A 27,090-nucleotide genomic window follows, 5' to 3' on the forward strand; every position below is an offset into this window, starting at 1 on the left:
GCGCAGCTGCGCATAGTTTCTCCCGGCGGAGCTGCCTATGCCATAAAAAGCATAGGTGAGTTCCAGGCTACATCAGCAGCAGCAACTGATGCTATACGTGTCCCAGCCACGGCCACAACAGCTGCTTTAGTGTTGTTGCTACTATTCCTAAGGCAGGACCAGGAAAAGGGGAGCAAATTAATGTCTACTCTAAATCCTGTTTATCACAGGGTTCCCAGTCACATTCGCAATGAATTTACCATAATGTTACCGAAAGATTTCATCCCATTTCCAGGCCTATTGTAATCATATGGCACAATATGTCGCAAACGTTTCTTACTTCAGTTTGCAATGCCACAAGGATTTGGACTAGTGTAGGTAGGTTTAGCAAAAACAATTAAGCATAGAATATATTATGCTATACCTTTGTGTCTATACATGTAGTAGACTCAGAGAATTCCATTATAGTCCGGGAGCTAGGCCCAGCCCTCATGCTATTTTTGCTACCTTTTTTCACTATTATTTCCTGTTAGCATATACCTTGGACCATCTCAAAATGAAGGGACCACCCCCAACTCGGCTCCGTTTGGTTTCAGTGGCCCCCCCTCTGGCGAAATTGTGTAAAGGCAAATAAAAATATGCTGTGCCACATTTTTGCTGCATCACCTATCCCAGGGCAAACTTTAATATCCCCCCACTGATTGATTTATAATCCAGTGAACATATTGCATATTAATTACAAATCTTTTCCAGACCTGGTAAACAGTTTTTCAAATTTCAAATTATTTCCAGTAATTTTCATGAGCGTGGAGACCCTGTTTTTCTACCTATTCAGAGAGAAAATTGGCCTATTTTGTTTCCATTTAAATGTGGACAACCCACAGCTTTCCTCCCATTTGCCCCTTGCCAGGCAGGAAAATAATATGATCTGCATGACCTCTATGCGAATCTTGTGGGCTATTCTCGAACAGATGAATATCATGCTGTTTGGAACTCTAGCTCTGACTATAATAATGCTTCACACCATTGTGAAAAACGAACCTGTCTTTCTCTACCGATTTTAAATGTTGGTGAAATCTCTCCTCATTTCGGAGAGAGGGCGGAAGGCCTTCATCTGAAGTTGTTTGAAATAAAACCTTGGAGCATGCCAGCCTGCCTTTATCTACCCGGAACAAAATGTGCTCGGCTGATTGATGCTGTTCAAATGCAGCTAGTAATAGGCACAAGGGTTTCACTGGACAGAGAAGGCTATGGAGCAAATTGGATCGCAGACTGGGACAGAGGTCAGTCCCTGGAAAATGTTTTGCACGTTAGAGTTTTTGTCTGTTTATTTTAGTTTTTTACAACAAGAAAGAGAAAGGTGGGCTCTAGCAAACAGGATGTCTGGGGTTTGTAACAATACACACACAGGCATATTATAAAACATACATACTGCAGTAAACACTCAAAAAGCTGCCTTTTGCTGCAACACTAACTTTGTTGTAGAATATCGCAGTGGCCCCATGGGTCCGGGCTCGCTGCCAATCAATTTCCTGCCAATAACAACGAGCCCTTGAGAGACGTACAAAACAGAAAACTGCTCATTAGAGACTGTTTCATGTTGGCATTTCTCTATAACGAGAGGCCATTAGTGTTTCTCTCTCTCCTTCCACCAGGGATGGCTGGTTGGGGCGAGAGAGGGAGAGCTTAGCTCTGATCGACACACCGAGCCTCACCATCGCTCACTGATGGACGGTTATGGATGGCTGGTGCCGCAGGTTATAGCTCGGGTAGTTGCACAGGCAGAACACACACACACACACACACACACACACACACACACGCATGCAGCCATGCACACATGCACACACTCGCGCGCGTGCACAAGCATATACTGTAATATGTTTCCACTGCTCTACTCCACTCATAGCTGTTGTCAAGAGAGTGCAAAATACGTAAGAAAGACAAATACCCAATCATCCACAGATGTGCGAGTGCAGTCATGCGCACGCACACACACACACACACACACACACACACACACACACACACACACACGCACACACACACACACGCAACACACACACACACACAGACACACACACACACAGACACACACGTCACACACACACACACACACACACACACACACACACACACACACACACACACACACACACAAACAAGGCTGTTACAGAAGTCTTGCCGTAGCTTTGTTTCGCCCGTATATCTCCTCTCAGCGAGGCGCATGGCAGCACGGGGTTTGCTTTGCCGCATGGCTACCCGTCAGGCACCCCCTGTGAGTGCACTGGGGTGACCTAGAACCGGGGGATCCAAGAGTTGCCACTGACAGGGAGGGAGGCAGTCAGGCAGTCAGTCAGTCAGTCAGTCAGGCAGGGAATAGAGGCCTTGCTGTCCGTCCATCCGTCCGCACTGAGGTGTCAAGGATCCTCCACAACACACAGGATGGCCCCGGGTGCTGCCGAGTGCCTCACATAACAAATCAGGGAATCAACCGAGTGAATAACACGCTGACGACTGCACTCCAGTGAAATGTACTAGAACGTAGCCATGCAGATCGCTCGGTGCCGCCATTAGACGAGTTATCGCTGAAGATCTGAAGGGGTTTCCCGACCGTGCTGAAGCGCAACGCAAAACTGCACGATAGCTTCAAAAATGGCAATGACAGCAATTCCATTATGATACACTGATGGCATCAAAATCGGGTATCATATACTCTGGCGTGTGTGTGTGTGTGTGTGTGAGAGAGAGAGAGATCTAGAAAGAATTCTAATATCGATAATAATAACTAGAGTTGCGTAGCAGTGCAATATGGGAAGAAGGAAATTGCGGGAGTTGACAGACTCCACATGTAGTAACGGATGGGTTATTAATTATTATTACATGTTGTTGCACGCACGCACACACACACACACGCACACACACACACACACACACACACACACACACACTTGCTCGCGCACTTGTAAATTCAAGTCCCCCCGGCACCCTCGATGCAATACAATAATCCTCCACAGTGTACTCAGTGAAGTTGTGAAGCCGTGGCACTGATGTGAGGTCCATGTTGTACGGCAGCTGCTTTAGCTGCGTTCACCAAGCGTAGTTGTGCGGCGTTTGCCGGCGTGTTGTTGTGGCCGTCATGGGTCCTTAGTTATTAGTGTAGTCTGAGGTAGAACGTTAGGATGAGCTGGTGTGGAGCAGAGGCAGCGAGGTTGGACATTGAGGGGTCGGAAATCATCCTGGTCGTGTAACACGTAACACGTGTGTCGATGTGAAGGCCGTAGACTCCAATGCACCGTTGGACTGGCCCCATGAAGTGAACGGAGTTGGCGTAACTCGGCAAAGTGGTGACGATTTTGACGTAGGCTGGTGGTCTGGCGCAAGAATGTGTTCTTTCATAGAAATGGGTATTGTACTGTAAATATGACAGTTGCATGGATGCAAAGTAGTGGTTGATGTCTGGACAGGCATGCTGTTGGTGTTGCTTGAGGCTATAGCTGTTGGGGTTTATATTTAAGTGTATGATGAAGGAGGAATATGCATTCAACAGTGTACTGTAGATGTGCCCAGAGAGGCAACACGATTCCAATGAGCCCACCCCCGTCCAAAACGGTTGAGAAATGACAGAGTTACCATTTGGGGGTCCCTGTGGGTCCCTGAACCTTGAGACCCCCAAAGACGCCCCCAGGGGGGCGACACGATTCCAACGAGCCCACCGCCGTCCAAAACAGTTGAGAAATGACAGAGTTACCATTTGGGGGTCCCTGGGGGGTCCCCGAACCTTGAGACCCCCAAAGACGCCCCCAGGGGGGCGACACAATCACAACGAGCCCACCCCCGTCAGAAACAGTTGAGAAATGACAGAGTTACCATTTGGGGGTCCCTGGGTGGTCCCGGGGGGTCCCTGGGGGTCCCTGAACCTTGAGACCCCCAAAGACGCCCCCAGGGGGGCGACACAATCACAACGAGCCCACCCCCGTCAAAAAACGGTTGAGAAATAACAGAGTTACCATTTGGGGTCTCTGGGGGTCCCTGAACCTTGAGCCCCCCAAAGACGTCCCCAGGGGGGCGACACGATTCCAACGAGCCCACCCCCGTCCACCCTAAGCAAGGGTTTAAGACAGTGGCCAATGGAGAGGTGTCTTACATCTTTTCAGCGTAGGACCCGCCTTCTGAACTTTCACCCCTCACACAAATAATCCAAGAGAGAGAGAGAGAAAAAAAATCGAGACCAAAGACATAGGTTTTGAGAGAGAAGGCGTTTTGCAATCAGAAAAAAAAACTTTCATTCGCAAACGAGGAAAAAAAACATTAAAAACATTTTATTTAGCACAACACATATTATTATTACCCAAACATTTTACTAAGTATTTTGTTTTATGTAGTTTAAACAGTTTTTCCTTATTTCTTTACTCTTGAATTTTTTTAAGTTTTGTTCTCAATTATTTTTTATTTTCTTTCAAATCTTATTTTTTTTGCTTGCAAATATATTTTTTGATTGCGTTTTTAATTTGTTTTCATTCAAAACTATTCTTTGCTCTGTTTAGATTTTTTCTCTCTCAAATGTTTTTCTTTTGTTTGGTTAATAAAGACACAAATGTAACTCCATAGGCAGGCAGTGGAGGACGCATATATCTAAATGATGGAGCGGTTGTGCAAAGACCTGCCCAGCAGCACTGTTTAATGCAATTTATTTGTGCGTGTTATAAGTATGAATTATTGATAAGAGTATTGAATTATTCATGACAAAGTTGTACAGTATGTATATCCATAACATAAACAAGCAGCACGCTCGCAAACAATTCACTAGTTCTTTGTTTCAATCATTTTATTATTATTTTTCACAATTATATTACCTGATCATCTTCTTAAATACACTAGTTTGAAACTCTATACCGTCATGCATACATCTGAATTATCAAAACATTAGAAAGTAGGCTAGCCGGGGTTGTATCAGATTGTGAAAATATAATAATAATAAATAATAATAATAACTAGAAAAACATTGCTGCAAGCAGTGATAAGGCAGCACCAAGCAGGAAGGCAATAACCAATAAGAATAATATGCATTATTAGCCATAGAAACATGGATGACTAAACTTGAGAAAAAGAAGACCATGGAATTGTTTTCAGTGCTATTTGGCATGACCCTCTACCATACTATAACGTTGGAAAAGCATATGACGCTGCATGTACTGTATGTATTAGGGGCAAAAAAATAATTTTCACAAAACGGCAATTTTCATTGGCTCATAAAACTTACTCACTCACTCACTTAAAAAAACGTACTATACTTCCCCATATCCGTATAGGTTATACGTGGTATAGTTCACGTGTAGAACTTCTCCTGCATTTTGATCAAGGATCCTGGGAGGAGATGCATCTTAATTGATTTTCATATCATTCAAAATGGCGGGTGATCTAGAGGTCAGAGGTCAAAAGTAAGAGCACGAAACTTGTTCGGCATGAGGAGACACATATGTGTATCGAAGATTCATTGCAGACGGTCAAAAGGTTCAACCATTGGCCAATGGTTGTGGGCTTCGCATCCTCACCATTTGGCATGGCCCTCTACCAAATTTCACAAAAACCAACTGCACGGTTCAGCCAGAACTGCCATTTTTGGCGGAAGAAGAAGGACTGCTTGGTCCTTTAATAAAATAATTGAAATAAATAAAATAACTAGTGTATTGTCTGCGCGTGCTGCTTGCTTATTTTATAGATATACGTACTGTTGAGTTATATGCGTGGAGGACCCCTCAGGTCCTTCTTTAGATGCCAATCTTTAGTGTAACGGGAATGAGAACATGATCTCTTTAATGGGGAAACCTGCTGTCACCAGTTCAGCAGGTCCTCAGACCACGACTACCCGCTATGCCAATTCCGTTTGATAGAACGCGCACCTGTAATGGACACGTCGGAGCTGCCTGGACGCACAACATTCACAGCTCACAGGTGTAAATCTATCAAACCAGAAAGCACTCATTCAAAATTTGATAGCATGCACATGCAGCAACGTCATAGCTAGCTACATGGTTTCCTCTTCCACCCCGGATTTGAACCCGGTTTCCTGTGCAAGTGCTGACGCTTTTACCATTGAGCTTGCTCAGGGGATAAATTGAATCTTGACCATCAGGTCAAAAAACGTCCGTCCTGTGTCAAGGTGAGACATGACCTTTGACCTCATGTCAGATCCTGTGTCTAGGTGAGACATGACCTTTGGCATGATCTAAGTGAGCAGGGAGACAAAATGCAACCACCCCAAATGTTGTATGAGTTATATTGTATTAACATAGAGATTGGACAAAATTACATCTTATTCATTCAAAAAAAGTTACATAGTGCCGCTTTGACTTTGACCAAATAAACAGTATGGTGCATAGTGCATTTCCACTGTCTGTTTCCCAAACAGACAGTGTCGAAACCCAATTGTGGGTTTGCGGGTGAATAATCCCCCTCCATTTCATTCATGAAGAATACATTCTAACCATTTTTCCAAAGAATTGCATGAATAAAATTAAAACAGTCAAATTTAACCTTTATGCAGGAGTGAAAATAGATCTACAAGCTCACTGTGCAGCGCAAAGAGGCACGTTTGTCAGCTTGTATATCTGCTATTTTCACTAGTTTGGGTCCCGGGGACGGGCTAAAAGGTCTGGGAACCATGCTCTGTTGGTGTTGAACTGTGCGTGCCATGGTGCACAGGACAGAATAGATAACTGTGGTAACTGGTGAGCGAGAAGGCACACACTCTATCGTTAGGATTTTGTATTGACCTAAAATAGAACAAAAAACTAAAATGGTGCTATGGAGAAAGGCAGAAAAATGGCCTGTAGGGAAAGCAGATTAAAATCGAACTACAGTACTGTGCAGACGGGCAAGAAGGATGCTGGAGATAGGAAAACAAGAAAGGGAAAAAAAGGAATCATGGCCCTTCATGTAATATACTGTGTAAATCGCAGTCCAATGCCCAAGGTGAACTGAACTGACCTCATTTGGGCCTGTGTTGATAAATCAGGTCCAGAACAACAGGCCCTCCTTTGTCTCTTGCAAGCTTTTTTTGGCCAAAGAAATGCTATTCCTTACCCTTTGTTGCTCTTCACTTTAGTGAAGGAAATCTGTCCATGCACTGTAAATGGTAAATGGTGCATTCATATAGCGCCTTTATCCGAGGCGCTTCACATAGATTGTGCATTACATTCACCCATTCACACACACATTCATACACCGATGGCAGCGGAAACCATGCAAGGCACCAACTAGCACATCGGGAGAAATTAGGGGTTCAGTGCTCAAGGACACTTCGACAGTAACTCTGGGGTAGCCCGGGTTCGAACTGCCAACCTTACGGTTACCATCCAGGCACTCTACCCCTGAGCCACCGCCGCCCCGTGTAGTAATTGTCTAATAGTATAATAGTGGTTTTCAACTCTTTTCACATCAAGGTCCGTTATTTATCCCCCCCCCCCCCCCCCCCCTCGTGCCGTTCTTTTTTTTTTCTCCATACGCATAACACAATGGACACAAGGAAGTGGCAGGCACTCGACTTCTGCTGATTATAGGAAAATTACAAAGAGATAGGAGAAGGAGAGATGAGGCAGCCTACTCTGTGCCTGCAGACATCTCCATTGAGGCGCGCGCAGCGTGCCGTGCGCCGCTCTACCAAATTTGGCACGGCTTACGGGTGCTTTTAATCTCCACTATCGACTTCCCAAATGTATGTGACCAAAATTGCAATTTAGGGGAAAGCGTGCCAGCACGCCCATGACCACACCTCTAGGCGCAAATACCGGTGTATATAGCGGGTGACGCGGGGAAGAAAATACCATTAAGGGACAGAGAAAGGACTGGGTCCATTTGGTATTTGGCATTACTTAATTTGCAAGGAGTCTACACAATTAGAGAATGTAGAGAAATTGTTATTTTGATAAAGGTTTGCATGTTATCTCGCCTATAGTCAGGGCTGCACACAACTTTTTTGGTCTGGTACTCAGAAGAGCACCTGGAGGAGTTACTTGGTGCTCCTAAAATGCGGCGACCCGTCTCGCCGGATGGATAAAAGAGGGATGAATAACTTATAGCAAAACAATATTTATTGGATGAGTGGGGACTGGGGAGTCAATGGAGAGTATTGCAACTCTAGTTGCAAATTGCAGCTATAGGTCCATGTGTATTCCAGCCCTATATGCATATTCTAATACAAACTTCTTAATACTTCCTACGGATAATATGAGCATCAAAGCAATATTTAGATACTTAATTTTTTTTTTTTTTAATAGCCGATCTACTAGCTCACAACGTGTTGCGGAGGTGACACGTTGTGAGCTTGCAGATCAGCTATTTGTTTAACATACGACACGTCGTACGGCGAAGCATACGTCAGGCTTCCCTTTTGTTTTTAGCCGAGGCGACGTACAGTACACAGTCAACACAGAGTCAGACAGTCAGACACACATGGCTCCTCGGTGCAAAATAAACAGTGTACACTACCCGACTTTACGATAATAGTATGTCGGGACACGCTGTTGTCATGTTGATAAGCTTCATGTTGTGCAGCAGCAGTGCCAGTCCGCAATGCTTTGCACTCCTCCCACTCCACTATTGTTATGTTAGTTATTAATTTTTTCAACTACGTGCTCTTTGCTTTTCTCGTGCTTATCAAAAGCTGGGTGACTGAAATTATTTATCCCTGTATAAAAGGTGCAGTTCTTATCGATGCTCACGACATATTTTGCACCACAACTCGCTGCGCTCAGCATTAGTTTGGAGCCAGCCGACATCATCCAACCACTTTTCCGCAAACACACGTTTTCTGTGCGGTTCAGGTGGTGGTTCCGTTTGGCGTCTCTTCGGAGGCGGTGGTGCTGGAACACCAAAATTGTTACTTAATGGCGCTTGCTTCTTGGACATTTTGACGAGAGTTTGGCTGTAATACTGTAAGAATAATGTGTCAGGTAACTTTCTCCGTAGAAAAAGCCAGCAGCATTCATGGTTTGGAACCTCCCTCGTTGGAGTAAGAATGCGCTGTGATTGGCCACAATTGGCCAGTGCACTCTCGCAAGACGTGCTGTGATTGGCCAGTAGCCACTTTGAGTGGCAGTCGGTGGGAAATGCTCTCGCCACAGAATCTACTAGTGTGTAATCTGGCCATAATAATCATTCTGGGCGGCCCCAGCTGTTGGTACGCAGAAGCGCTTCCCGGCGCTTGATTGACAGCGCATTTTGAATTTTGACGACGCATGCGCCGTGGCGCACCACTTATGTGCAGCCCTGCCTATAGTACCAACATCAATACAGCATGGAATTGTGGACAAAATCTTGAGACAACAAATATTGACAACAAATATTTTGTGTCTGTGAGGCTAAATCTCATGGTGGACTGTGGCTCAAATGCCAAATAAACAATGGACCTTGATATGAAAAGGGTTGAAAACCACTGGTCCAATACATTGTCCATATTTACTCTGTTTCAGCAAGGATGTGAAAACACAGTATTGGGTTTTGTAGTTGGCTTGGTTATCCCAGATACTGAAATAACCCATTGTGAAAAATGGTTGATATGGGCTCAGTTATTTGAAGGACCTCCCTGTAGAGAATTCTATAAAATAGGACTAAAAGTCTGCCCTGCAACATAATGTATTTGCAAGCACTTGCCAGCAGATAATACAAATCCTATTGTATGCTCCTTTTGTTAGTTGTTAGTTTATAAAGCATTGGATGTTTTAGGGCCAGAATACATCATGTCTGATCTTGTACTACATCATGAACCATCCAGACATCTCTGGTAGTCTGGTAGAGCAGTGGTTTTCAACATTTCATTTCAAGGCCCATTATTTATTCAGCATTTGAGCCACGGACAACCATTTGATGACATTTAGCCTCTCAGACCCAAAACTAAAGAATATTTTGTTGTTGGATGAGATTTTGTCCACAATTGAATGAATAATGTTGGTACCATTAGGATAGATAACAGGCAAATGATCAAAATAACAATTATTTTACATGTAAGTAGCCTAATGCAGGTGTTTAACAAAAATGTAACCTTTGAGAGCGTAAAATGAAACCAAATGGACCCGTAATTCTACACTCTCAGTTAAAGATCGGATAAGGGTACATTTGGTTTACCAACTCTTCCATCATTTAGCTGGTGACCATCTGGAACCCCCTCAAGGACCACTGGTTGAAATAAAATCACTGTGTTGTCTGTCCCCGAAGAAGCAGTGTTCAGTTTTTAATTATGCACCGCATCTTTAACAAAGTATTTCATTTAATTTCATGTGACATTGACCCTTCTCCATATATGCATGCACACTCCATCAGCAACAAAATTAAGAATTCCAAAGACTTTGTCATGACATTCGAAGAAGCTTTACCCAAAATGAATCAACATGCACAGCACAGGTTCATGTCAGCTTGAAGTCAAAATGCTCAGGGGCACATGTCGACTTTGTTAATTGAGCTACTTATGATCCAGATTTAGGGGGAGGACTGTTCAAAAGTATACAGGGATAGAAAGACGGTGAGAAAGAGAGAGGAACAATGAAGGTTGTTTACCCACATTCAGAGAGACCGTGACAGAAAGAATGATAAGGAAAGGTCGAGGTGGAGAGAGTGTGTAATGATGTCGTTAATAGTTGCAAATCTAATACAAGTTAATGACCTCACTGAACGTCTCATGAAGTGCTACCAATGGTGTTTCGACAACATCAAACAAACATCAGGCTATTAATTAGCGGAAACCCTATTAACCATGCTGAGAGTTGGCATAAATAAGACCACATATAGAGCTTCCTGCTCATCTCACTTTTCCATGCCTATGATGCCACAAATTGCTTTCATGTGGATGTTTTAAACAGCTAATTATCCCTTAACCCATTTAGGCTTGACGTCGAAATAATAATAAAAAAAGTCATCTGAAAGAATATATATTCAAAGATTTGTGCCGCATTTTCACGATTTTTCAAAAATAAATAAAGCTAAAGTATAACATAATGCTAAGTTAAAACGCCAAAAGGGGTTCCCGCCCAGAATGGGTTAAACTTGTAATCTGTGATTTTGATTCGGAAACGTGGTTCCACTCTGCAAAATGAATTCCTTTTATTCCAACAGTATTTTGTCAAATGAAATGAGGGATGTAAAATGGTGTGGGTGAAAGTCACCTATAGCTGGAAAATCAGGTGCTGAGATTGAAACATTTTGTAGGAATAGAACTAATAGGAAGCATTGTCTACTTAGTGGATGGAGGTTTTGACATTATGTTTATGTGAGTGTTACGTTGTATATATACTATCTTGAAACAAGTTTCAGTGAATTAGCTGGTTAACAATATGACACTTATTTTCTAAAGACATTTTATTTTATTTACAATACGAAGTATTTGTGCTTACTGTACTGTACTACACAAAATTAATGCTAGTATAAAAGTAAAGCTTCGACTTTCAAAGTAGTTAGGATTGCAGATATGGCCAATCTTCTTTCAGATACACACCATAATGTATTAAAACATGTCCATGTATTTTTATCAGGATACAGTTTGAGTGGCATACTGTAAAAGGGAATAACATTACATTCCCCAATGCAGCCTTTGAGGTAAATGCATGTGTAAAAGAATTTAAATATGTTAACCATCCCCACTTGAATATTATTCAGGAGAATGTGACAGCTGACTACACAAATATTATTAAAGTAAGCACTACACTGTTTGAAACACTGTGGTTGAAACAAATGCAGAACGGTGCACTTTGTTAATAAAAAAGCAATCACACTATTGATTTACACCTCCCACAAATGCCACTACACCAGAGAGATACTAGACATCAAGACGGTGTGGGGAAAAAGCCAGATTTTTACAACAGAGTGTGCTGTCATGAAGGCTCCAGATCCCTCCCTATGGTATTGAAATTTGTCACAGCCCTGACAAGAGTCTGTTCATCGCAGACAAAAAAAACGAAGTGCCTGGAATGACTTTGGGTACATAATGAGGCATTCCCATTATTGTTAATACAGGCTCTGCTCACTGAACCTCCCAGACACACTCGCTGAGTGAATGGCACCTAAGAGACTTGATGAACTCTTCTTGACACTGCTGCTGTATTATAGACGATATGATTCCTTTTGACTTGCAGGCACAACCACGCGGTCATGTTCTACTTGTCCAGAGATAGAATGTGCTTGCCCGAAAAGTGAGGCAAAAGACAAAAGATGCTTCCCCTGAAATAAAACTCCACCTGACTCGACATTTTATTTACTTGCTACGGGCAGTCGGGAAACCGTTGTCAGCCCCTGTTGTTTAAACCGCAACATAACATTCACTGCCATTAGTTTGTAATAGCCACTAGTACATGCGCACACACGCACACACACACACAGCCACACACCGTCACGCACACACACACAATCTCTGTAGATGCCGCCCTGGATCTGTGCCCCTGATAACACCCCACATCAAACACTTGTCAGAAGACATAGACCCTACACTGGATGAGGTCCTTGTCATTGCCGCTGCTGACGAGGACACTCGACTGCCTCTGTGCTGGAGTCTCATTCAACCTTTGACTGGAGTAGGGGGACTCCTGTGCGTCTGTCTGTCTGTCTGTCTGTCTGTCTGTCTGTCCCCGGGGTGGACATTAGTACGTACTAGTAGGGATGCTCCGATCAGGTTTTTTGGGGCCGATCCCGATCACCGATTGTTTTTCTCGTGATCGGCCGATACCGATCTTGTGCGTAAGGGGAAAGTTTGAATATTTCCAAAATTATTATATGTCAAAACCCACGTCAAAACTGTTCCTGTGTGTGTGGGTAGGAAGGGGAGAATGTTTAGGCCTGTCACAAAGATGCAAAATTACATTATACTTGAATATCTGACTTTTATACCACTTAAATGGTATAAAAGATAGGTTTCTCCAGATAGAGTAAATTGCCGATCACTAGGCATGTAACAATCTATCGTATATCGTTATTAATCCCGACAATATGAATCGATTTAATAAAATAAAAAAATCTAAATAAATAAAGGGGCTAGAGAATTATGGTTTGTGTGATATGGAATGTGAGCTTTAATCATATTAAAAGTGCTTTTGGAGAGAAATTAGTCACTTTCAGTAGTAGAGCACTGTAGAGGGGAGCTGTGTGTGTGTGTGCCCAGGTGATGGTCGTTGATGCTCATTAATACATCAAGGAATAGGCAATTATTTGTTGTACTTATGTTTCAGCACTGTCAAATAGATCTACATCTATCCTAAGATGCCATCGAAGAAAGATAATTTTACATGTTAACTCGAGCTAGGTTCTAAACAAGAAAGCATGTTTACAGTTGTTGCAAAGAAATTAATTAAGTGACTCCATGCAGTCTCTTTCAGTAGTAGAGCACTGCAGAGGGGAGCTGTGTGTCTGTGACTGTGCCCAGGTGATGGTCGTTGATGCTCATTAATACATCAAGGAAGGCAATTATGTTTCTGCACTGTCAAAAGTAATGGGGGAGATAAATTATATTTAAAAAACTGAAATTTTTCATTTTTTTTTTTAAATATCGTGAAAAATCGTATCGTGAACGTCATATCGTGATACGAATCGTATCGTGAGTTGAGTGAATCGTTACATGCCTGCCGATCACAGATAGGGTAAATTGCCGATCACCGATCGAGTCATTTGGAGTTAATGTCGGCGGATCACCGATCGATGGCAGATTGGTTGGAGCATCTCTCTACTACCTACTGTACATTATGGGAAATTGAGGCCCAATGCATTACAATGGCGGCGGTAGCACGCAGCGCGCCCATTCCTTCTACGCTCTGTTGTCGTGATCGCCACTTTGTAATACTTTTCAACACTATGACAAGTGATTACATTACACCCTTTTAAAGCAGATTCTCATCACAAGCCCAAGGACACAGGCTCTTCAAAGGTTAGTGTAAACTCGGCAGGGAGATCTGGAACACGATTGTTTAATCACCGCAGGAAAATGTTTGGGTCATTGTTTACTTCAGTAAAGTATTTCCCATTTTCAATCATTTTAATTCACTTCTAATTAATCCACTACATGTCAGAGGAAAATATTGTACTTTTAATACACTACAATTATATAAGTCACTATATAAGCACTCTATACTTTTGCCACTCACTCAAGTGCTGCTGTGTGAGTGCAAATTGTAGGGAGCCGTGTGTAAGCGAAAGCCTAATTCATACTTCATATGACAAAGTATAAACTAGACTTGAGTCTACAGTGTTTTACAGTAATATGCTCTGTCAATTCTGATCTGCTTCGTTTAGTTGCATTTACTTTCTTGCACACAGTTCTGTTCTGTTCCATTCCCTGTCTTTACATTCTGTAGAACAGTCATTCTCAACCTCTTTCATATCAAGGACCCCCAAATTGACACTTAATTAGCCCGGCCCCACGGACCCCCATTTGAAAAGATATGCCAAGGACCCCCCATAATAATTTCAAGGACCCCCAGTTTGACCTGCATTAGGCTACGGACCCCGCATTTGATGGCCTTTCTATCTCTGGAACCCCCGAATTATATTGTAAAGTCACACTTAATTTAACTCTGAGAGCGTACAAATGGACCCAAATGGACCCATAAGGGTTCCATATGTTACACTCTTACAGACCCATACGTGTCCATTTGGTTACTAACTATCTATCATTTACCTGGGGAACCTCTGGAACTCCCTGAAGGACCCCTGGGGGTCCCCGGACCCCACTTTATGAACCACTGCTGTAGAACAGTGGTTCCCAATGGACTACAATTCCCATAATGCTTTGGTGCACTGCTCCTCCTTGTGGATAGGTGGAGGGCTGTCTTAAGCTGTTGCCAGACAGGCACGGCCGTTTTCGGCTGTCTGCTGGTGTCTTTTCCGGGTTTTTAGACAGCTGGTGGATGGAAATTAAGCTTCACCCACATGGCTGACTGCCGCGGGGGCAAGCGTTTCCAGGAATCTGGCCGTCGCGGCATTCAGCCGCGTGGGTGGAGCTTATTTTCCATCCACCAGCTACCAGCTGTCTAAAAACCGAAAGAGACGCCGGCAGACAGCTTCCTTTGGCCGCGCCTGTCTGCTCAGTTCTGGAAACGCTGTCACTGAGACAGCATGTAGTCCAAGGAAGTTTTGAGAAGGAAAGGAAATGGTTACGTGACTGGGCTGCGCCATGACACTTTCATGGGAGCCAAACTAACACTGGAAGTTCAATGAATACATGGCAGTGAATGGAGCCGGCTGGACCAGCTCATTATTTCTGAACAATTGAGACCTTTGTCATATAATCGCTTCAGGAATATAAACGAAGACATATCACAGGTTGTTTTCTAATCACTTGCTTTTCGATGTGCACAGAGTGCACAGTATATCATTTTATCTGAGGAACAGCAGCAGGTATCGTTTCTGGCTCTGGGGTATCGTGAGATTTGGCTGCCGGAACAGGTAACGGTGGGAAGTCTCGCGATACTTGGTACTTTCAGAAAGGTACTTTGTGCTCATAAAATTACACAGTGTACACATCGAAAAGCAACACAGCAGACAATAATGTGTTACATGTCTTCTGTTATTTGCCAGAAGCGATTACTTTACAAAAGGTCTCAGTCATTCAGAAATAGTGTTGACATCAGAGACACTGGGCTCACTGCTAAAATCTAAAATATCTAAAACCACATATTACCCACATAAAGACCCCCAGGAAAGTGTTATATTTTTCCATGCAAAAAGGGTGAAATTTCCCTTTAATGGCCTTTCTATCTCCGGGACCCCAATTTATATTGCAAAGTCAATGTTAATTTACACCCTGATGGGTTACAGACCCATCAGGGTCCATTTGGTTCCAAATTATCATTCCCCCCTGGAGACCCCCTGGAACTCCCTCAAGGACCCCCACTTTGAGAACCACTGTTTCATACTCCTAATCCCGGTGCGTTGCTAACTCCATTTCTTATTATCCGTTAGTCCTAGCTGTATCTCTTCTTCTCGAACTGTCCTGTGCTTCATACTGTAATGCCATGACAACTGAATCTATAAAGGTCTAACTACAGTATCTAAACACAGAGAAAGGATCGCAGACTTTACTTCTGATGCTACGAGACGGAACATGCCCCTGCACCATATCATCTTACCCCATTTAGACCTGAGGACGATTCTACAAATGTCTTCTAAATCCTGACAGTTTTCTTGTCAGTGCAGGGTTCTCAACCTTTTTCATGTCAAGGACCCCCAGAATTATCTGTATTTGGCCTGCAGACCCCCATCTGAAAATATGTAGTTCCAGGGACCTCCCTCCCACAAGCAAAGATATTAAAAATGTTCGCTGTGAAAGCATTATATTCAAAGATTTGTGCCACATTTTCAAGAGTTTTCAAAAAAATTGTAGATCTGTAGAAAAGCTTGTAGATCTGCTATTTTTTTGAAAAATCTTGAAAATCTGCTATTTTTCAATAGCTACCGTATAGCATAATGCTTAAAACACCAAGAGGGGTTCCCGCCCAGTATGGGTTAATAAACACATTTTCATATCCAATTGAAGTCCTTAATCACTGCCTAATTACAAGAAAGGTCCGCCTAGATGACACACAGTCACAGTAAATTGCAGCGAAGGCGCTGGGGGGCACAAATAAAAGCAGGAGATGAGAAACTCCTCCACAGAGGATGGGATCTTCAAAAAATGAATGACCCGTGAATGAAGGTTGAGCTGACATTTTGAGTGACTAATAATAATAATGCTACCGTGTGCAGTGGCTTTGCTTTTCAATTCCGGAAATAAAAATGAGAGAGAAACGAGCATAGAAAGGAACATTTCACAGAGCCATTTTTAGAACAAGCCTGGGATGATGAGGAACGTTTCTCCCTTTTAATTACACACTATCCTCCATCTTAGGTTATACGCTAAACATATGGTCCTCCAATTAACACCCATTTACATTATTGATGCTTGTGCTACATTGCATATCTTTTACTGGTTGGAGAGGAGGAAATGTGTAATTAAATATAGTATTTCAGTAATCACGTTTAATAGTGATTGGTGTGGGTCATAGAGCAGTTGAGGAGGCAATACAATCGATTAGTATGGTAGGAATCGACTTGCACTGTCTCACACACCAGTAGGCTTAGTTGGAATTGAACCAGGGATTCTGTACATGCAGACGTTGTACAACAGTGTGTTTAGGTTGTGGATAGCAACTGTAAACAGTAACAGTAAATTCAGATAAGAGTGAATATTGTAGGGAATTTTGTTGAGCAATTGTTCATTGTTCACCCCTGCATTGACTTATTTTCTATCAACTACACACACCCCATGAAGCCTGGAACTCACAGAGGTTGTTTTGTTGTTGTCACATTCCTCAGCCAATAACTTGTCGTCATCATCAGTCAATAAGAGACTCAAGTAGGAAGAGACTCCGCCGGTCAGCAAATTACCGGCTTCAGAAAGAGAATTTAATTCAAGGCTTCATTCATGGTGTGTGTATAACCCTGAACCTAGTCTTTTTTGTTTTTGTTTGTTTGCGTGAACTACTCCTTATATAAAGGTCAGCAGCTTTCCCGGTGCAATGAGTAGCCACCAGGGGGAGATAAGGCACTAGTGACTAGTCTCCGGTCCCCTCGTCTCATCTCTCTCTCCAGCAGCCCTCAAGTCTCTCGCCTCAGCCCCTGGCGGTCTCTCGCCTCGGCCCCAGACGGCAAAGGCCAACCGAGCTCCGGGGAATATTTATGACTATGAGTGAAGTAGAGCAATTGGTTTGAAATCATCAGAGGGTGGGCGAATGCGCGAGAGAGAGAGAGAGAGAGAAGGAGAAAAAAAACGGCACTTGTGGAGATCCATCTGGCGGTAATGACAGAGGTGGAGTTGGGCTTTTAATATCATTATTTAACCTTCTTTTCACCTTGTGGGTTAATTAAGAGTAATTTCTTATTCCTTGTACACCTATTCCTGTGTGCGTGTGCGTGTGTGCGTGTGTCGTGTCTACCAGTGTCTGTATATTTTCTGATTGAACGTTACGCAGTATAATGTCTTTGGGTGGTGTGCAACGATACGAAGAATGAAAGAGAAAGAGGGGGTAGAGAGAGATGCAGAGGCTGGGAGAAACAGAAAGACGAGAGACGGAGCAAATCAAGCGATGTACTGTAGTAGTAAAAATCACACCCGTGTGAAGTGAGGGGCGCTAATATATTAAAGTCAATGGCGTTTACAAAACAAACTATTGAACTAAGGACAAACATTAAACCTGTATATATGAGGAGGGGCTGGCGCCCCTCAAAAATCACACCTGTGTGAGGGGCGCTCTTATCATCAGACATCATCATGACGTAACATGTCTATTGGCTCGTCCACATGACTCCATTCATTGTCAATGGGAATTTAGTGTTTATAATGGACCCATTTCTGCACAGTGAAATCCCTTTTTTGTTTTTTCATCTGTGACTCTGCATGGATACTGTGCCTAAATGGAACCAAATCCATTTGGTTACATTTTACAATCTACCACGTACTTTACTCTGTGTGTGTGTGTGTGTGTGTGTGTGTGTGTGTGTGTGTGTGTGTGTGCGTGGGGGAGAGGGAGGGGGGAGCACCTGGGGTAAGACGAGGAGTTACACTACTACACTCTCCATCTGTGGCTGGCTGCCTCGTCACCTCACCTGTGTCAGCCGCTAAATGCCAGTGTCAGTCAATACCGCGCTCAGTTGCCATCAGGCACTCTCCAGACGCACTGACAGCCCCTCACACACAGTATCACAGCCCCTCACACACAGTATCACGGCTCTCCATAGTGGATCAAAACACTCGCGCGCACAGATAGTACCGTATACCGTATGCACCGCACGGACGACACGAGGCACGTTCAGATGTTTATTGACAGACTTTCACTGCACCGTACCGTACAGTATGAACACTCGAACACTCGGGCTTGCACCAAAGTACTGTAAAGGGCACACAGACGCACACACTTATGCTGGCACATAATGTGGGAAATCAGGCACGCATGCATGCACGCACACACTCACACACACTCTCACACGCACAGACTCTCTCACACACACGCACACACTCTCTCTCTCACACACACACACACAGACACACACTCTCACACACGCACACTCTCTCACACACTCTCTCACTCTCACACACACACGCAAGTCTGTCTCTCTCTCTCTCTCTTTCTAAGGCAAAACAGCAATAAGTCAAAGTCAAAATAGCTATAAAGCCTATTAAAGTATTTTTATACCCTTAAGCTTAACCCTGATTTTTGTTGGAACAAGCGGCTCCGTGGCATATATAACCCAAACGACAACATTGTACTGTCACCTTTTGTATTGGTGGAAAGAAACGTGTTTGGTCATTTAGCACTTCTAAACAGGCGTGAATTAATTCATCCGTTACGTTCTATAGGTTGAATTCTCTAAAGCGGGAGGTAAATCTCACAGCGGCATGCTTCAATGCTTCAATGCTTCAATGCTTCAATGCTGCAAGTTAACTACAATGCTTCCAAGTAACACCCACAAGCACTACACAACACCCCCCCCTTCCCCCACACACACACACACATCATCTGGCTCCGTCAGTTATCTTTGATATCCTGCTGCTTCACCAAAGCCCCTCATGTGGTACCCTGCAGCCTGCTTGAAGTCACTCTGTACACTCTGTAATTCTGGTGTTTGGTGCAAAACAAGGTGAGCTACGAGTGTACAAATGGAACCAAAGTGGATCCGAAACTAAGGGACCATTTGGTTAAAATTACACATGTAATGTGCACACTCTCTCTCACAGATACAACTGGATTAGCATGAGGATTTTACTCTTAAACTCTCTTAAGTCGTCTTCCTTCAACACTAACCCTTGATTCCACATTCCACACGTTTGCCACCGACTAAATGTGCATCTTTATAGGCGCTATATTTAATTAAACTCTTACAGTACGTGAATTAAATGCCCGCCTACTTGCCTCTGGCTTCATGTCAAGATACTTTATTTTGCTCTCAGCAGCACACATGATGGCAAATTCAAACATCACTTACATATCTGGATCTGACTATAGTTTCATTTCACCCCTCAGAACACCGTCTTTCTTTATGGCTATACATGACAGTGGTCCGACTCTCCTCGTTATCGTGGACGTGGATGTGCTCACATGCCGCTACTGCTCACCTGTATATCTTGTACTTTGTGGCGAAGCCCTGCTGGTGGCGCTCTGTGAAATCTACAAACTCCTGGGCGTGGTGAAAGGGTCCCTTATCGGACAGGAGCCAGCCGAGGGGCCCCGTTCCGCCGCCAGCGCCCGAGGAGGAGGAGGAGGAGGCAGCCGCGTCGGCCGCCCTGGCCCCTTGTGACGCGCACACGTAGCACTGGAGCAGGCTCAGTGTAAAGCACCACCACCACCTCCATAGAAACATGAGGGCCACCAGTCTAACGAAGCTGCACTGGCCGCTCATGCTGCTTCCCCGCCCGGCCCCGATGACTCCTCATTCTCCCCACGCGTCGAAATAATCCTGGGTGGGGAGAGAGAGATAGAGAGAGAGGAAAGAGAGAGAGAGAGAGGAGAGAGAGAGAGAGAGAGAGAGAGAGAGGAGGAAAGAGAGAGAGAGGAGAGAGAGAGAGAGAGAGAGAGAGAGAGAGGAAGAACAAGGGGAGTTAAGGCTTGGTATTAAAAGAGAGGAATATGTTTTTTTTCTTTCTTCCTTTCTTTCTTCCGTTCTCTCCCCCACCCCTTTTTCCCCTACATGTTTTTTACCTTTTTGACTTTCTTTATTATATGATGATTTCCTGTTTTTTATAGAAGTGTATATATTTGTACGTCTCTAAATGTTCTGATGAATCGAAAATGCTGGACCCTGTTGTAAACAAGTGTGAGTGCTTAATCATGGTGTGATAACAGTAACAGTTTTTTGTATTGACCTGCGCTTTCGTTTGAAATGTATACCCATTCTATACTATACTGTGAAATACAATTATCAATCTCTCTCTCTCTCTCTCTCTCTCTCTCTCTCTCTCTCTCTTCACGTTTTGGGTGTTGGAGAGCAAGAATAGAGAGGGTGAGTGCAGATTGAGAAGCAGTGAGATACAGTTTGGAGAGTCATTCATGCACTTTCTATTCCTGTTGGTTCAAACACGCATGGCTGTGATTCACAATATATTACAGCAGTAGGCCTACCATACCTAATACTTTTAAATAAGCAGTGACTGATGTTGTAGGCCTATATAGCTCATTTGTTTAATTACAATGTTACTGTAATGTTATATCTGTCCTACTATAGACCAAATGGTGTCCCAAGGAAAGAAACAAGAAGAGGGAAAAAAATAAACTTTTTCTTTACCTGATTGTGCAAGTCTTATAGTCCTTGCGTTGTGGTAGGAATTACTCTCCGCAAAATCCTTTGAATGGCCAGTGAAGTTGTGGTCGTGGCAGTGCATATAAAGCGCGGCATGCATGGGAATGTTTTTTTTTTTCTTGCCTTTCCTTCTTATTCTTCTTGAGGGGTAACAGCAAACACAAAGAAGAGAGGCACTAATATATTACGTGGTCCAAAAGAACTTGGGTGGGAAAAAAAGCCCGTGCGCCCACTCTCTTTTCACCGCCGCATACCTCCACGGGAAGCCTTAATTATCCGATAAACAGGCTGTACAATCCAACGGAATATTAACGGCCGGGCACAAAGCGCGCACCGCTGCGAGGAACCATCCAAGTCGTGTTGAACATGACTATAAGTTTGTGGGGACGCGTCGGGTCCGACCGTAATATTTTACCATGCGCGAGTCCCGCGAGAACGAACTACCATCATGCAGGTGAGCATTTAGCCTCCTGCCCGCCCGGTTAGGCTACTCCTCTTGTTTGTAGAGACGCGCACTTCGGGCGTCCGGAGACCGAGTGGTGCTGATGATGCGCGTTCTATGACGCATGTATGTAGTGTATCCCCGTGCAGTCTGTACTCTGTACAGTGTGAATGGAGCTCTCTCTGACTCTCTCTCTCTTCCTGCCGTGCGAAGCGATTAATTTATTCCAGCACCGAGCCCACTCCCCATTGGCTGGGACAGAACGGGGGGAAGGTGTGACTGAGTGTAGGAGGAGGAGGAGGAGGAGGGTTTCAGGGGCAGCCATGCAGGGATGAATTTGGTGGTGGTCACTCGTCAAAAAAGGGAGGGAGGGGGGGGGGGGGGGGCGTGTGTTTGATTCGGGCGAGAATTAGACAGAAGTCAGCTGCAGTTCAGGTTAATATCCAGATGAATAGAAATCGAGCGACAAGCGTAATCCAAATGAATTACATATATGCATAGTTATAGAATAAAGGAGGGTAGGCCTACTATAATGTAGCTACAGATTAGCTACTAATACTAATGATGATGGTGGTGGTGGTGGTGATGATGATGATGACGATGAAGAAAGGTTGTATTCAGCAGCCACTATTCATTCAGTTCTGGTCATATTCTTCATATAGCCTCATCCTTTCTGTCCCTCAGAATAAATCACCACTCGCTGCGTCGGCAGCCAACTTAATTAGATGTGACTTTATCCCACTGCTGATGAGTTGGACACTGAGCGCGGATCAGTGAAGGCACACAGAGAGCAGACGAGTGGAGGCGAAGGAAGGGATAGTGCTGCCTTTCAGCTTTGCTGTTGAGATGTTCAAAGGCGAGGGTTTTTTTTATACAGGGATTGGATTAGAGAAATGAACACCATTGAGTCGCTAGATTTGCTGGCTCCCGAAACTCAAAGAGGAGCTAAAATCCCGGGGTGCAGTTATACTCGCAGTGTAGCCGGAGTGAGAGAAAGCGTCAATTTGTCACAGTTTCACCACCGCGCCGCGTGTCAGTCAGGACTGCATGTGCACTCCGCTCCTCTCCCAATTCAACCTCTGCCGAGTCGTGGCATTACGCGACTCTTGAAGGACATCTGTGGAATGGGAAGAGACACGCTGTGGTTTGTTCATTTTGTAGGGTAGGCTTTTGGTGGAAAAAACACATGCAGGTTCCCTTAGATTTCTGCTAATAATATCTTGGAAGTGTGTCTGCAGAGCAGACCCTGCACGTCAAGAGGATAGAGGTTATGGGGGGTTTAGAGGAGGTATAGAGGTTTGAATAAAATATTATTTTCAATGCAGGGTGTATAGTATAACCAGCAGAATGAGTTGGTATTTAAGGAGGGTTTTACAGCACAAACCCTCCTAGGCCTAGAGGCACAGCGGTACACACTGTTTGAAAAAGGACATTGTTTTGTATATTCATGCTGCATGTGGTTTGAATGCTGCATCTTCTCATCTCAGATCGAGGCATCGAGTGCCAGGCTATATGGGATTTATTGCGTGTGAATCTCTGTCCACGTGCGAGGGATCCAGGCTAGTGCAGACCCTTGGATAATCAAAGAGAATGTCAGCTCATTATAACGGCGGGTCACGTGTAGGTCATGGATATAACAAGGTGTTGTCTCAATGTCTATGGGGCCGCAGCATAGAGACCAAATACACTGCACTGCAATAACAACCCTCTTGGGTACTGCGTTGCACATAGTCTCACTTCTTACACCACGACCCGCTGCGGGCTGCATTCGTAATTGAAAGGTGGTGGATAGCCCGGTGCATGGCACACTTTCGAAATCAAGAGGCGGCAAGTGAACGCCTAGAGCGGGCTAGGACGGACATGACGCTATGGCGCGCAGCTTCAACTTGTATAGCGATACGCTTTTGCCTTTTCGCTATACAATTAAGTTGAAGCTATGCGCACTATAGTGTGATTTCCATCCACCAGCTGTTTAAAAACCCGGAAAGCGCCATCCTTGATGCCTCTTGACGCTACTGTCTGGTCATACCCATATTCAGCCTCTGCCATTTGATTTATAGGGCCAATCATGTGGCTATAGCTTTCATGGTTCAGGTTAGGCGCTGTTAACTGGATATGTTTTCCATTTTTGTGCATGCTAGCCACTTAGTTAGTTAGGTCTTCAACATTGGACCCCACTACATAATTGTTTGTTTGTTTGTTTGTTTGCAAATTATATTTTTTCTATTAATATCATGGATTCATGTTAATGTGTATTTTCAGACATTTAACCAATAACCACTTAAACCCTCAATACTTAGCATACTTGACCTTTGGCTTTGTACTTGGTCTGCACTTTTTACCCTCTACCCCAAATATCTTCAAAAGAAAAATAGCCGAACTCCAAGCTCACAGCGTTTTATGTTCCAACGCGAATAGGGATGCCAGGGTTCAAGTGGATAATGTAAAAAAAGAAGTTCCTATCAAACAAAGATTTGGTGGCCCCACTGTAGTAACTCTGAGAACCCCCTAGGCGTCCCGGACACCCTGTTGAAGTCCCATGAGCGTTGGATTTGCTTACATATAATAAGGTAATAATAATACACCTCTTCCGGTTCTGGGGCGAATGCTCTCAAGAGAGAGGGCAAGCTTCTGTGTTGGTGCTTCACAGAAGCTTCCGCATGCGTCACAGAGCAGATGTTCGGGTCTGGCAAGTCCCGGAAAAGATGCGCTGTGATTGGCCACTAGTCACTTGAGTGGCAGCGGGGCATAGCGTACCTTCCGCACTTCCGCGCCAGATTGTAAATTGTTCCGCCCTCCCGTCGACACACATGGCTCCAACGAACTGCAGCGGCCAATGAGGCATCCATCTTTGATTTATATCTGTTTGTTTAGGTTAAGTCTATGATAAGGATCTGGGGTCAGAGAGTTGGTGTTGCGTTTGATGAATTACATTTAATTTACCCATGGCTGAATATCCACGGCCTAATTGAAATACTAGTTGAGCTCAACATAATTAGTTATCACTACGATGCACACCAGAATAATTATTTTGTGTGTGTGTGTGTGTGTGTGTGTGTGTGTGTGTGTGTGTGTGTGTGTGTGTGTGTGTGTGTGTGTGTGTGTGTGTGTGTGTGTGTGTGTGTGTGTGTGTGTGTGCGTGCGTGCGTGCGTGCGTGCGTGCGTGCGTGCGTGCGTGTGTGTGTGTGTGTGTGTGTGTGTGTGTGTGTGTGTGTGTGTGTGTGTGTGTGTGTGTGTGTGTGTGTGCGCGTGTGTGTGCGTGCGCGCACAACGAGTGCGAGAGGAGAACTAGTCAGCCACATTTACTCAGCGGTAAGACAGATAGTCATTAGGGGAGGTAAACATTCACTTAAGCCTGAGCCTACTCAATGATGCCACTCAGGGGTCTTTGTGTGGAGTGATTTGAGAACCGAGCAAAGCTGCGGTTTTAATTAGCCTGAAAAGCTGACAGCTTTCTTTTTTTTTGTTGCACTTCTAGCAGTGCCACATGTTGGCTTTGCCATGTCCTCCACTACAAGATGAGCAACATTATACATGTACATATAATATGTATCATTTTGCCCACGGATGTGATATCCTTGACATTGTGCTCAACATGTGCTCAATTACAGACCTCCACAGATGTGTCTATGCTCGAAATAAACCTTTTCCGTTACCTCTTGTTTTCAGCCTACAAACGATGATGGATAAGGCGTATGCATCTGTTTTGTTTAGATCATTTGCACAGTGGCGCAGCTGCAGCATGCCAATATGAAATGAAACTAATCTAAATGATCAATTATTACCAGTCATCTATTAGAAAAACAAAAGCATTGTGTTCTTTGTTGTCGTCTGAGAAATGGACTGTTGTCTGCAGTCCATATCTCAGCGTGACCACAGAGCGCACATGCATAATGTGGTGATTAAAAAAATGAAAGCTATAGTAGGTTGACAAAGCTTTAATCAGAATGTGTGTTACTTATTGGAATCATGGGTCACCGGATGTGTCATTAATCAAATGCTTAGCCTCTTTCAAGCCCTCTGATTGTGTCGTCTGTCTTTGGCTGTACAGGCAGCGAGCACCGATAGTAATTTCAGAGCTCTTTGTTCCACGACTACAGTACAATAAAACTCCTGTCTCTAATTAACGGACCGGTTCATTGCTAGGGGTTCTGTGTGGCTGTTTGAGAGGGATCAGTGTGCACAATAACATCGTATATAGGAAGAAGCAGTCAGTGGGAAATACAGGAGCTAATTACGGATAGGGTTTTGCAGTAGACTACGAGGCAGATTATATGAGTGCCAGCCAGGGTTTAAATAGCATTTCTATAGAGCATCGCAGTCCTGCCCCCTACGCCCTACCAGGTCCCAGTAAATGATTCCCTCGTTCAATTTCCTCATAGACATTTCAAAAAGTATTTATTTAAAGACATTTTAAGCGTCGTACGTCGTGTGAGAAATCATGACAGTAAACACAATGTTTTGGGCCAAACAAAGAATTAGAAAGAAGAAAAAAACACATTTTGTTGTTTTTATTCTTTGTAATTATTTGTTTGGTCCAAAATATTGTGTTTGTTGTCATGATTTGTCACAACTCGAGTTGGCTTTGTACGACGCTTATAAGGTCTTTAAATAAATACTTTTTGAAATGTCTATGGGAAAAATGCATTGGGAATTATTTCCTGGGCCTGGCGTCGTCATGAAAGGGGCGAGACTGTGACGCTCTATATGATGCCGTTTGTTACGGCCTGCAGCTGTATTTACGATTTTATATAGGTAACCGTATCACAACACCAGAACTTCACTTTACATTGACCATTAGGCCCAATCAGTGAGCAAGGCTTGTGCATATGCATTTGCCTGTGCATTTTTGTGTGTGAGAGAGAGAGAAAGAGTGAAAGAAAGAGTAATAGAATCCCAGACAGAATGAAAAGCTCATCCTCTTTACTCCCTCCCCACTTTCCAAGTCGCTCCCTGGTGTCGCTTCTTGTATTAAATGATTCTGACATTCAAATATCCAGTTCAAGAATGTAGTTATAGTGTGCATGCATGCGCGTGCGTGTCCGTGTGTCCGTGTGTGTCCGTGTGTGCATGTGCCTGTGCACACATGCGTTTGTTTGTAATATCATAAGCACGGGTCTGGCAAGATTCACTGAGGTTAAACCAGGAATGTTCGCGGGCTTTTCCCTTCACCAGGGAGTTCAGTTCATTTGCAGTAGCAAAATTGTTATTTCCAAAATGCGGCCTCTCTTTGGTGGAAAACCATTAACTTCATTTGATTGTAAAAAGAAAATTGTTATTGCATTTTTATCGCACGGAAAAACACTGAAGTAACACGCAAAGATGACTTTGCCTTGCACTGATGATGATATCAAAATGTTCAG

The 27,090-nt window shown here is 43.9% G+C and overlaps 1 protein-coding gene across 1 annotated transcript in view; it reads right to left on the minus strand.

Moving 5' to 3' along the window:
- brinp3a.1 (bone morphogenetic protein/retinoic acid inducible neural-specific 3a, tandem duplicate 1) overlaps positions 1 to 21,841 on the minus strand; it is a 70,278-nt gene extending 48,437 nt beyond the window's left edge. Inside the window, exons 1-2 of the mRNA XM_083767850.1 lie at positions 21,271 to 21,841; positions 20,105 to 20,445 (exon numbers count right to left, since the gene is read on the minus strand). Of these exons, the coding sequence (XP_083623976.1) occupies positions 20,105 to 20,388 (284 nt within the window). The 5' untranslated portion in view covers positions 20,389 to 20,445; positions 21,271 to 21,841. The remainder of the gene's footprint in view (positions 1 to 20,104; positions 20,446 to 21,270) is intronic.
- Between the last annotated feature and the right edge of the window lie 5,249 nt (positions 21,842 to 27,090).

The sequence above is a fragment of the Protomyctophum parallelum genome (genome assembly GCF_964188405.1).
Source record: "Protomyctophum parallelum genome assembly, chromosome: 6".
NCBI classification, from domain to species: domain Eukaryota; kingdom Metazoa; phylum Chordata; class Actinopteri; order Myctophiformes; family Myctophidae; genus Protomyctophum; species Protomyctophum parallelum.